At 34.2% G+C, this 13,384-nt stretch overlaps 1 protein-coding gene across 2 annotated transcripts in view; it reads right to left on the reverse strand.

The window, feature by feature from the left end:
• Positions 1–11,519: 11,519 nt before the first annotated feature.
• LOC142350668 (WD repeat-containing protein 7-like) overlaps positions 11,520–13,384 on the reverse strand; it is a 134,740-nt gene continuing 132,875 nt past the window's right edge. For both annotated transcript variants that reach the window (XM_075402596.1, XM_075402594.1), the window contains 2 exons: positions 12,247–12,457; positions 11,520–12,005 (listed from right to left, as the gene is read on the reverse strand). In XM_075402596.1, coding sequence (XP_075258711.1) covers positions 11,829–12,005; positions 12,247–12,457 — 388 coding nt within the window. In that variant the 3' untranslated portion in view covers positions 11,520–11,828. The remainder of the gene's footprint in view (positions 12,006–12,246; positions 12,458–13,384) is intronic.

Consider the following 13,384-nt stretch of genomic DNA (forward strand, 5'->3'; position numbering starts at 1 on the left):
AACTGGTCCTGATAACCCCAAGACAATAATTTTGGGGGAAGACGAGAGTATACTTCAAAAGACGTTTGGTGCGAAAGGATAACTTTTTGCGTAGAGGTCTCATAAAGTTTCCAATAGCACCAATGTTCTTCGTTGTCAAGCATGTATGGACAGACCAATTTCAACCGACCATCAACCCATTTGTGATGACCAACATCAACATTTGAAATGCTACCATTTACTATATTGATAATGAAGTATTTTCCTCCATTATCTTGATGAAACTTGTCCAACACAATCAATTGGGTGGTACCCGAAGTTAAACGCATAACAAAAAAATCCGAAATTTGTCCACTGAACTTTCTTTGCAGTTTTCTTTCAAAATTCGCCTCTCCTTGTCCAACTTTTTTCATTTCGTTCACGACTAATTCTTTATTTGTGCAGTATACTTCGTAAGGATATCTGAACAGCTTATGCTTTTGCTCTTTTCGTTCTTTCTCCAGTTCGTTTTGTTGCATTTGATCTAATTTATTGTCACGTGACACCAATTCTATTACAAAATTTGGTTCTTCATTCGGATTTGGTTTTACTGTTTCTGGGAACTTCGCGCAATTGGGATCTGTTTCAGTTGAGCTCACCGATTCTTCTTTCGAGCATGAAAACTTATCAGTCATTATGGCTTTCAGAACTAATTTTGTCCTTTCGTTTATTTCCCTAAAGCCCTGCTCAAGGTTTCCAAAATCGTCGGCTTCAGGTGATTCGATTGGGCAGTGTTTTCTTTCTGCCTTTTCATATCGTTCCCTTAATTCTTTAACTTTCCTCTTTACAAGCTGGTGTTCATGAATCAAAGAAATTTCAGGAAGCCGTAGAATATTCCTGCAATCCTGTTCGAACTTCTGAATATCATCAACTAGGTTCGATAACATCTCGGTTTCAATACCAATCGTTGCCGAGTTAATGTCAATCGCTTCAAACAGTTTTTGCGTCAGTTCTCCAACCTTTTCTTCAACCATTGTTTTCAATTTGGCCCGCTCTTTGTTATATTGGTCTTCCATCTTATCGAAGCTTTCTTTTTTCCTCCGTACCGGCTTCTCCTGCAATTCTAATTGGCTTAGAACTTCAAAAACATCCTTTTTTACTTCCCTTACCCGGTTTTCTAAAATCCCAACTTCATGCTGGTTATGTTCTTGTAAGCATCCCGCGCAAAAAGTAAGATCACAAGTTTTGCAATAGTTGACATGAAGCATTCGGTGAGTTTTGCAGATGGTGGGAATCTGGTCTTTTAAAGATCTGATGTCGTGACCTTTTCTGACGTGAATACCGACACACGTTTCGCATAGAAACTCTCTCGCTTGAGCACTCGAACACTCATTGTTTTCACAGTCTTTGCAATAGTATAGATCACAATTTGACTCTTCACACGAAGAGCAAGACTCCATCATTACAAGATCTCGCACTTGGTGAGAAATGAATATAACATCCTGTCAAATAAATGCAAAATATAAACAAATTAAGATAAAACAAATATGCTAAATTTCGTTCGAGATCTTTTGCTTGCTAAAAGGTATGTAATAGATAAACAAAAAGTCTAGTTAAATATGCGACATCTAAACTAATCCAGTGAAAGAAAAGAGAGTTCTTAGCATTCAATGAATAGAGAATTTTGTTGACTATACAGCAAAACAAATGAAATAGACGCAGGTTGAGGTCCTCGTCCAAAATGGCTTACGAAAATCCCCTACTGAACGACTTTTGCTTTTAGGCCACACCCAAGCAGGCCCGAATAACCAATGTGTTAACGTGCTCATTCGACCGTCCTTATGAAATCACCACTTCAGGCCTAAATGGGACACTGTCCAGATTTTAAATTTAACATTTTCTTAACACAACAAATTATACTCATTCAAATTTTTTAGTACTAATTCTTAGTACCGTTCCAATACAAAAAAGAGAGTTAATTTGATCACAAATCAGTTCAAACTTTGTTAAACTAACCAGGAAAAACCCGGAGTTGTGTTCAACTTGAAACTGTTTTGAAAACTAAAACAATCCCAAAGATGAAAATTTTTATATTATGAGCCAAAAAGCTCAATTTTTTTCCTCCCATTTTTTTTTCAAAAAGGCACTGGTTCTTTAACTTTGCATTCTACGAACGACTTCACATATAATATGAAGTCTTCATTCTTTGAAAGGCGTCATATCTATTATAAAAGATAATTCACTGGTTTTAATTGTTTTTTATATTATTAAAACAGTTGGTACCAACAATAATTTTCAACTAAGAAGTTTATGGAAATTTGATTTGATAACCGATCCAATTCATTTCACTGATCCAACTCATTTCATTTAGTAACGTAAATAACGCCACATTAGGGGGCCGATGATACCTGCCATTATTAAAACTAGGAGGCAATACTAAAAACAAAATCAAATAACAACAACAATCATTACTTTCATCCAAAACACAATTTCTACTTTTTCTTAAAAAGCCTAATAACAAAGTCAAAGTATTGTCAATAAAAATTTCAACTCAACAAGTTAATCTGTGATTTACTAAACAAATATTGGACCAGACAGGAATGAAACTCGGTAAGAGGTAGCAAAAGAACGGCGAAACTTCAAATAATGAAAGCCATTCGATATCAACTGACATCTTTAAGTAAGTCTGAGTTCATCGATACCTCAAAATAAAAGCATTGAGCCCGGCCATTGTCCTGAACGCGTTGTAAGTCTACAAAAACAAAGGACAAATACCCATGAACAAAATTTCAATTTAATTTTAGGAGAAGACGTTGTCCAAACCTTCAAAAACGTACTCTATTCAGAAAAAACTGAGATATAGGCAATTACTCTGTCTTCGAGCTCCTGTAATGCGATACGTATCATCTGAATATTGAGACTAGGTAACGATGAGACAAAGAGGGACAACCTTTGTCAAGTTCGAAAACAATTACTTTCCAAAACCAAAAATGTGATAAAACTATCAATTGTGAACTGAAATCTTTAAATAGGTTCAATTTTTTCTCCAAAGAAAGCAGTTGAGATCTTTGATTATAGAGTTTGTCGTTAAAACAGTAAGCAATGCATTATAAACATTAGATAAGTTCTATGACTTTTCTGCAACCTTCATCTTAATGTGATCTGCGAACTCTAAATAACGAGAGTCTGTACCAGGTAGACGAATAGAAGGCAATTTGCAAAGTTGAAATGTACAATAATTTTTGAAATACGAAGTGATTTCAAAGTCAGGATAAACAATAGTTGTCCATTAAAATCGATAAAAATGTTCTTTTATTCAAACAGAGAGCAACTCTGTCTTAAAAAATTGGCTTAAAAAAGATGACAACAGATTACAATCCGAATTTTAAATGTTAAAAACAACGATTAAACAAAAACTAACCTTGACGTTGCTGATCGTCCATTAGGAGCTCGTAATGGTCCCAAACAATATGAATGTGTACAATTTGACAAAAGGTTAATAAATCTAAAATGAAAGAAACATCTTTGATAAGTATCGAGTTATAATTAGAAAATTTTAATTCATGAACACATCCTCAAAAGAAGCGCAAATGAAAGTAGTTTTCCTTGGAATTGACAAAAAGTGCATGAGCACTATTTGAGTGCGTTATTTAGGCAAACAAAAGGACTAAAGAAGCCTGTTTCGTGCCGTTTTGATGGAAAAAAATGAAATCCAAGAAACTTAAAAAAAATTTGCCAAATTTTTGGACCAAACAGTTCAACACTCTTCTTTTTAAAGGTGATGCCAACAAAAATATCGGGAACATTTAAACACAAAATTCAGCTAAATTGGCAAAACAAATTGCACAAAATTACGGAAAATATGAAAAAAAAAACAACGAATCAGTTAAATATTTACAAATTTTCAACCTTGACAATTGCGTGGAATGAACAAAATTTTGTAGGCTATATAATCTTTGATGGATGGGTTTTTCTACAGCGCTCAATTGACGGAACAGAAAAATTTCATTTGAGTATAAAATTCCGCACTCACTAAAGTCGGATCACTTTTGACATCTCAACTTTTTTGTCAAGTAACTTTTGTCAACATAAAAAAAATTTAAAACTGTAATTGAAATGTATATTATAATGCATCTAAAGCTTAATGAAAAAAATCAGAAAACCACTTAAGATAGGTATATCTTTTGATAACAACTTTGGTCAAAATGCCATCACATAACTACGCCTGAGTGTCTGATATTAGTTAAAGGCACCAAAATATATATCATCTTTCGAATATTTTTGATCGCAATTACCAAATGCATTTGGGTCACTGCCTTGCTTACATATGTTCACAACCGTTATTGATATTGATGTATTTATTCACATAACAGACCGATTTATTGGTGTTTTATTGGTTCGATTGAGGTAACAATTGAGAAAAAGTGTATGCAGTTTTTTGTTCTTGTACTACAAGCTGATATTGACAAACTGATAAAAAGAATACTCGGTTGAATTATGTGCTTTTGTTACTCTAGTTGATAGCTTACTTCTTCTAGATTACGTAAATCGCGGAGTTTCAATTAACTTAAAGGTTACAAATTTAAGAGTGATGTTATTTTATTATATTTTCGGTGATTCAATAAGGCTTGCCAATTCGTTCTCTCAGACCAGTCAAATAACGCAAAAATAAAAATAAAGCCAAGAAAAAAAAGCGAAATGCCGAGTAATTTAGCTTTTTTGTCCTTAGATTATCAGAATCACTGTTAAGCAACAAAAGTTGAAACCAAATCTCGGTATTCGTGAGTGCTATTAAATTTGGTTGATAACGGGATTTGTGAGTTCAAGGAAATTCTGCACAAAAACTGGTATGACAGAAAATGCCTAAGCAAAGCAAAAATTCTTCTTTAAAATTATATCACAAAGTTGAAAAATTTCAAATAAAAATTATCAGTGTTCAACAAGAGAGCAATCACTGCTGAGCTCATCGCGTTTCTGTACGATTTCAAAAGTTTTTTTCTCAAATTCCTAAAAGTGGCAAATTACATCAAATGGTCTTGTCAGTTCTTACGCAATCCTTTTCAAAGAATTTTTCTGCGTAAAGTTTAATAAGATACTTATCAGCTTTTTGGATACTGATTTAACTTACCTGAAATATTGTCTGAGGATTTTATAAGACAATTATAGGAACTTTAAACATCCTTTTGTCAGAACATACGAGCCAACGTGTCAGTCTGAAAACGGTTTTTTTCATTAAAATACTACCTGATAACTTTTGTCAACATTTTATGAGCATGTCAACTAAGCAGCTGCTGATACTGACAGAGGGCCAATTTTTTTTTTGCTCTTTACTTTAAAGCAATAATGGACATTTTTGCTCAATTGTCGAAAACAGAGACCATGAAATCGGCAATGTTCTCAAAAAATAATTTGAAGAGAGAAAAAACCAGACAAGAAAAAAAAGACAGGAGAGAATAAGAGAAAAGAAAGAGAAACGAAAGAGAAAAGTCAGAAAAAAGAAGGACTGAAAAAATGATGAATATAATCGAAATGACAGAAACACAGAAAAGGAGAAAGACAGAAAAAAGAGATGCAGAGAAAAGTAGAAGCAGGAAAAGAAAGAGTAGACGATTGAGAGAATTTAAAGAAAGAAATGAAAGAAAAACCAATGAAAAAAGAAAGAGAAAAGACGGAAAAGAAGAGACCCGAAATAGAAAAGAAAGACGAAAAAGAAGGAGACAAGAAAAGGAGAAACCAAAAACAGGAGAGAAAAGAATTAGCGAAAAGAAAGAAAAAAAACGTAAAGAAAGACAGAAATAAAAGAGAGAAAAGAGAAACGAGAGAAAAAAGACAGGAGAAAGAAACGATGCGGAAAAAGAGAAATTGAAGAGAAAACAAAGACCGAAAAAGTGAAAGAAAGAGAAAGAGAGAAACGAAAGATCGAGAAAAGAAGAAGAGAACAAGCAGAAACAGGAGAAAAACAACTTCGTTCGAGAAAAAAAAACAAAAATGGATATAAAACCTCGAAGCCTACATTTGATTTATATGAAAAATACTATTTCGCTAATTTTATTCATTTCAATTGGACCATTCTCTCTCTTAATTTATATTTTGGTAAAAGAGCTTTACTAAAAAAAATTAATCTATTGCTATCTGTGTTGCACCAACTTGTCATTTATGGACTATTTTGAGCCTTTAAATTTTCGATCATCGACTCAATTTTTATTAGCAGCTTTTCGGGTATTGAAATATTTTTGCATTCCCTGCTATTCGATCATTGGCCCCTTTGGCACAAGGAGCTTTTCGGTCTTTGGCAGCCTTTCGGTCACTGGCATTTATGGCATACCTATCTTTTCAGTCGTTGAATCTTTTGGCAAGGGCAGTTTTTTGGTTATTGACATTTTCAAAATGCATGCAAACGCTATGCTGCGTGAGCTAAAACATGGTGGTATAGCATTTTCGAGAAAAGGACAACAGAAGAGAGCAACGAAAGATAAAGAACGAAAAAGACAGAAAAGACAGAAAAAAAAACAAGAGAAAACAAGGAAAGTGAGAGCAGAAAGATTGAAAGAGAAACGAAGAAAAACTGCAGAAAAAAAACAGAAAACAAAGAGATAAGTAAAAGAGAAAAGAAAGGGAAGAACGAAAGAAAGAGATAAAGAAAATAAGAAACATAACAGAGAAAAGAAAGGGGGAAAAGAATGAGAGATAAGAACACGAAAGAAACAGAAAAAAAAACAGAATAGAAATGAGAGACAGGAAAGAAAGAGAAAATGAGAGAAAACAAGGAAAGACAGAACAGAACGAGTAAAAGAGAAAAGGAGAGAAACCAAAGAAAAAAATACAGAAAAGAAAGGAGATAAGTACAAGAGAAAAGAAAGGGAAGAGCAAACGAAAGAGATAAAGAAAAAGAGAAAATTAACAGAGAAAGGAAAAAGCGGAAAAAAAAGAGAGAAAAGGAGCACATGAAAGAAACAGAAAAGAAAGAGAAAAGACAGAAAAGAAAAACAGAATAGAAATGAGAGACAAAAAAGAAATAGAAAAAGAGAGATCAGATAGAACGAAAGATAGAGATAAAGAAAACAAAAAGGGAAGAAAGAGAAAGGCCAAAAATGAAAAAAGAACCCAAAAAAGAGAAAAATGGAAGAGATAAATGATAGACGGGGAAAAAAAGAAATTAAAAAAGAAAATAAACAGAAAAAAAAATAAAGAAAGAGAAGAGAATGAGAGACAGCAAAAAAGAAGAAAGAATAGCGAAAAGAGAAAGGCGGAGAAACCAAAGAAAAAAGGAAAGGCAAGTAAAAGAAAAAAGCGAGAAAAGAGAGAAGGGAGTAGCAAAAGAAAGAGATAAAAAGAAATTTAAAAGAGAAAAGAAAGAGAGGAGGAAAAAGAGAAAAGACAGAAAAGAGAAAAAGAAGAGAAAAGAAAGACAGGAAAGAAACAGAAAGAAAAAAGAGGAAAACAGAAAAAGATAGAAAGAAAGGCAGAGAGGAAAGAGATAGAGAGGAAAGAGATAGAGAGAAAAGAGAAAAAAGATAGAAAAAAAAATGAGAAAGAAAGAGAACGAACAGGAAAAAGCAAGATAAAGGAAGAGATGACACAGAGGAAAAAAGAGAAAAAAAAAGAAGTATGAGAAAAAGAAGTAAAGCGAAAAATGAAGATAATGAAGAGAGACAGATAGAGAGAGTGAGAGAAAAAGGGAGAAAAAAGGGAGAAAAAAATGAAGGAAGGAAGATAAAGGAACAATGAAATAAGAACGGAAAACTTTATCCAAAAAAAGTTACCAGATAATTTTTTTCACCATTTTATGATCATGTCCACTAAAAAGCTGCTTATACTGCCAGAGGGCCATTTTTTTTGCTTTTCACCTTAAAGCAATAATTGACAACTTTTTCTGCTCAATTGTCAAAAACAAAGACCTCGAAATCGACACTGTTCTCAAAAAATGATTTGAAAAGAAAATGAAAAGAAAGGGAAAAGACAGGAGAGAAGAAGAGAAAAAAATAAAGAGAAACGGGAAAAAAACAGAAAAAAAAGGAGAAAAGAAGGACCAAAAAAGCTGAAGGGAAGATGACAGAAACGACAGAGACAAGAAAAGGAGAAAGACAGAAACATAGCTGGCAGATTGCCAGAAAATAGCCGCAATAGATTCGTAGATCGGCAGTCTAAAAAAAACAGTAAAAAAGACAGATCAAAAAATTCGTCTTTTCATTGAAGGCTGATCTGTTATATTTTGATTAAAAATCTGTATAAGTTATTGCTGCCTCTATCAGCTGATCTCAAATAACCTTCATTTAGAGTGACACACACCCATTTGACCTTATCTCTTTGAATTAAATTAAATAAAAGTCAATTTCAAATTGAGGAAGTCATTTTTGAGAGTGAGGTAAGTCAAGTGTGACCAAAAATTTAATCACGCGCATGAAAAAAAAACACTCGCTCCACTAAGAGCGAAAAATGACGTCACACATGCAATTCAGTTGAAATTGCATGAACAAATGAACAAAAAGTGGCTGTGACGTCATATGGTCGTAACAAAAATCATGACGACGAAATAAAAAAAAAACCAAGAGAAGGCCAATAATAGCCCCAGCTATCGCTGTGCGGCTATTAAAAAAGAGATGGAGAAAAGGAGGAAAAGAAAGAGAAAACAGTTGAGAGAATATAAAGAGAAAAATGAAAGAAAAACCAATGAAAAAAGAAAGAGAACGACAGAAAGAAATGAGAACCAAAATAGAAAAGAAAGACAGAACAGAAACAGACAAAAAAGAGAGAAACGAAAGACAGGAGAGAAAAGAATGAGCAAAAACGAAAGAGGGTAAAGAAAGAAAGAAATAAAAGAGAGAAAAGAAAGAGAAATGAGAGAAAAAAAAGACAGGATAAAGAGAGAAACGATGTGAAAAATAAAGAGAAACGAGAGAAAAAAGACAGGAGAAAGCGAGAACCGATGGGAAAAAGAGAAACGAAAGAGAAAACAAAGGTAAAAAAGAAAAGAAAGATGAATTAAAGACAGAAACAAAAGATCAACAAAAGAAGGAGAGAACAGAAGCCGAAACAAAAGAGAAAAAGAACTTCGTTCAAGAGTAAAACAAAAATGGATATAATACCTCGAAAACCAACTTTATATTTGATTTATATGAAAACTTAATATCTAGCTAAACTTTTCAATTCATCATTTCAATAGGACAATTCTCTTTCTTATTATAATTTGGTATTTACTAAGAACTTTATTCTGTTGCCATCTGTGAAGCATCAACTTGTCATTTATGGACAATTTTTGTGCCTTTAGTTCTTCGATCATCGACTAATCTTGTATTATCAGCTTTTCGCGCATTGGCAAATTTTTGCACTCCCGGCTTTCTGATCATTGAACTTTATGGCACAATGAGCCTTTCGATCACTGACATTTATGGCATACGTAGCTTTTCAGTCATTGAATCTTTTGGCAAGGGCAGTTTTTTTGGTTATTGACATTTTCAAAATGCATGCAAACGCTATGCTGCGTGAGCAAGGGCCTTAAAACATTTGAAGATTAGGAGCTAAAACATGATGGTATATTATTTTCGGGGAAAAGTCAACAGAAGAGAGCAACGAAAGATAAAGATCGGGAAAGACAGTAAAGAAAGCGAAAACGAGAGAAAACAAGGAAAGAGAACAGAAAGAGTAAAAGAGAAATGGAGAGAAACTAAAAGAATACAGAAAAGAAAGAGATAAGTACAAGAGAAAAGAAAGAGAAGAGCAAACGAAAGAGATAAAGAAAAAGAAAAAATCAACAGAGAAAAGAAAAGGAGGAAAAGAAAAAGAAAAGACTAACACGAAAGAAACAAAAAAGAAAGAAAGACAGAAAAGAAAAACAATAGAAATGAGAGACAGAAAAAAGACAAAAAGAGAGAAAAGATAGAAAGACAGAGAAGAGAGAAAGAGAAAAAAAGAAAGAAAAAAGAAGGCCAAAAATGAAAACACAATACAAAAACCAGAAAAAGAAATGAAAGACGGTGAGGAAAAAAGAGAAATTAAAAAAGAAAATAAACAGAAAAGAAAGAGAGAAAAGAATGTGAGACTCCAAGGAAGAAGAAACAAAAGCGAAAACAGAAAGGCGGAGAAACCAAAGAAAAAGAAGGAAAGACAATTTAAAGACAAAAAGCGAGAAAAGACGGAGAAGAATGCAGCGAAAAAAATAGTAAAAGGAAAGAGAAAAGAAAGAGGAGGAAAAAGAGACAAGAGAGAAAAGAAAAATAGAAAAGAGAAAAGGAAGACAGGGAAGAAAGAGAAAAGGGAGAGTAAAAAGAGGAAAGAACAAGAGAAAGACAGAAGGGAACAAGAGATAGAAGATTGAAACAAAGGCAGAGAGAAGAGAAAGAGATAGAGAGGAAAAAGAAAAAAGATAGAGAAAATATGAGAGGAAAGAGATCGAAAGAGAAAAAGCAAAATAAAGGAAGAGATAGAGACAGAGAGAAAAGACAAAATAAAGTATGAGAAAAAGAAGGAAAGCAAGAAAAGAAGACGAAGAAAATGATAAAGAGACAAATAGAGAGAGTGAGAGAGAAAGAAAAGGAAACAGAACAAATGAAGGGAAGAATGTAAATAAACAACAAAAAGAAGGTATGAACGGGAGAAAAAGAAAACCAATTGCCAACTTTTTTGCGGGAATTATGAGTCGTTATCTCCCCTAATCGGCCTCGAACTCATGCCCCTCACTGAACAGCCTTAGGTTTTACCCCGTACGCTGCCGACGCCTATAGTTATCTTCCGATATTTGTACATAAGCACAATTTTGGTCAATGGCTTTTTGCCTCGCTTGTTTTTGCTATATTACAAGCTTAATGAGCACGAAAAAGATGCCGATCACGACCTTAAGCATGGTAGTGTAGGCTGAATGATTAAAGACCGTTGGAACATGTGGAGATGGGAGCGTTGTTAACCATTGAGCTCAAGTGCGACTTACATTTAATATATTAGATATCGTTTTTCTCAACAAAAAAAACGTTTAATACTACCTAGACTGGTATCTAACAACTCACTACTTAACGCATTTCCACTTAACGCATTCAACAAAACAAGGAGCGAAAAATCAATAAAATTTGTCCAAAAAATCTGCAGACATCAAAAAACCTCCAAATTTCCATAAAACTCATATTAGGTACCATAAATCGTCAATTCTCATATTACTTATAAACCGTAAATTATTTTAAAACTCATATTCGTTATCATAAACCTTTTGAAAAGCACATGAGAACAAAAAATTTTGCTCGTTAACCGAAATTTTTTTACACCGCAAATTCTCGCGAAAAGTTATATAAACAAAAATCACTCTATTTTCGCTCCACTCTTCAGTTTTGCTCAGTGCCCAAAACACTGCAAAAAAATTTCAGGCGTTTCATTTCCTGTGTCAAATTCCAATACTCTCTTCGCAGGGGTCGTAAAAAGACAGCACCCCAATACAATTCAAATTCTTTGAATTGTATAAAGACAGCACGCCAATACAATCCAGGGCACCTATACAATCCAATTCTTGGATTGTAAAAAAATAGGAGCGCAATTATAGCCGACTGAGATGAGGTAGGCTATTTAAAAACTAAAAATTTAAAGAAAAAACCAAATATATATTTAGAACTTGATATATATGCAGAGTATTAATAAATAAACATTTCTATCTAACAAGCTAAAACTAATAGATAGAATTAGGCAATACACATTGTCCAAATAATTCATGAGGTCAAGTTTGCTTGCTATATTACACAATAATTCAGCAAATAACGAGTTCCAATATTCAATTGAATTTGAAATGAAAAATTCTTTTAGCCACTGTTGCAACTTTAACAAACATTTTCTAAGCTGTTCTCCATGAGTCACCGGAGTCAAGAGGGAAGTAAAATTTTTTTCATTGTTTTCTAAAGAGTGAATCTGAACTCTCGTCCATCGCTTAACAGAATAATGACCATTCGAGAGGTGACGAATCTGCGCCCTGTGATTGTGGGTCCAGTAGTTGGGTTCAATCGGGGACACTCAGCAACTTTCATAACTCGGAATGAGTTCGCAGCTATCATATTGAAGAAAGAACTATTGGCCTGAAATTATTTCACACAGCGTTAAGACTTAAACATTCGGCAAAAAAAAAACAGCCCAGCCCGCCTAATTCGAGAGCCGAAAACGATCCCAATTCATATCACTCTAATTTTCCTCACAATTTCGTTTCCGTTTTTACAACGATTCGGGTAAAATAGCCCTGAATCCTCGAGAACATTTGTTATTAACTTAAATCCAAATCCACAAAAATTTTCCGATTATCCATTAAAAGGTGAAACTGACCTGCCAGAAAAGAATTTTTCCCAACTCAGCTATAAAGGTAGCCAGGTATCTTCCGTCTTGTGAGAAGCAGAGACAGGATATCCTGGCATTCTCGTCCGGACCCTGGATCACCTGTGGTCTGAGAGCTCTGCTGTCGTATAGATGCACTATACTTCTGTTACCTCCAGCTGCCACTCTACGACTTGTCACACACTGGTCAATGCTGAGGAACCTGTCAATGAAAAACAAAAAAAAACAGCTTTTAAGTATAGATTACATGTCTCTGCTTGAAGTAGCTGGATCAATTCTGTTTCACACCTCTCCCATGTTCCTCATTGCATATTATGTATTGTTATATAGCACGTTACTACGTAGAAGAAATAGCACGTTCGCCCGGGGGGGGAGTGGAGGGGAGGGGAGGGAGGAGGGAGGAGGGGGAAGATATATGCCCATTAAGCTGGGGGGGGGGCACTACGGACGATATAATTAGGTTAGCGGTTCGAGAAAGTTCTGGCTATGCATAAAGCATTTTCTGGCATTTTAACTTCTGGCACTGCCAGACTTTTAAACTTTTCAAACTTTGCACGATTGTCTTCTAATGCAGCATGGATGACTACCATAGTGAGATTTTCAGTTCTGAAGCTCCACGCGCATTTCTAACAAAGCCGGCAGATTGCCAGAAAATAGCCGCACTAGCTTTGTAGACCTGCAGTCTCAAAAAGAAACGGAAATAAGTTTCTTTAGTAAATGCTGAGATGTTATATTTTGATTATTGCTGCCTCTATTAGCTGCTCTCAAATGGACTTCATTTAGCGTGACACTCACATTACCCTATCTCCTTGAACTAAGGTAAAGATTAATCAATTTTAGTGACGAAGTCATTTTTGAGAGTGAGGCAAGTCACATGTGACCAAAAAACACCCCACTAAGAGTGAGAAATGACGTCACGGACGCAATTCAGTTGAAAATGCATAAAAGAATGAGCTAAAAGCAGAATTCAAGTGATTGGGACGTCACATGGTCGTAACAACAATCTTCAGAAAAACACTCGGAAAAAAATCCTATCAATAAATTGAAAACATTAGGAAAAATTAAAGTCAAAATGCAGTATGTTAGCAAGAAACCACAATCGAGTAAACGAAATTTTGTTCGAACATGA

The sequence above is a fragment of the Convolutriloba macropyga genome, chromosome 12 (assembly GCF_964194025.1).
Source record: "Convolutriloba macropyga chromosome 12, txConMacr16.3, whole genome shotgun sequence".
NCBI lineage: Eukaryota > Metazoa > Xenacoelomorpha > Acoela > Convolutidae > Convolutriloba > Convolutriloba macropyga.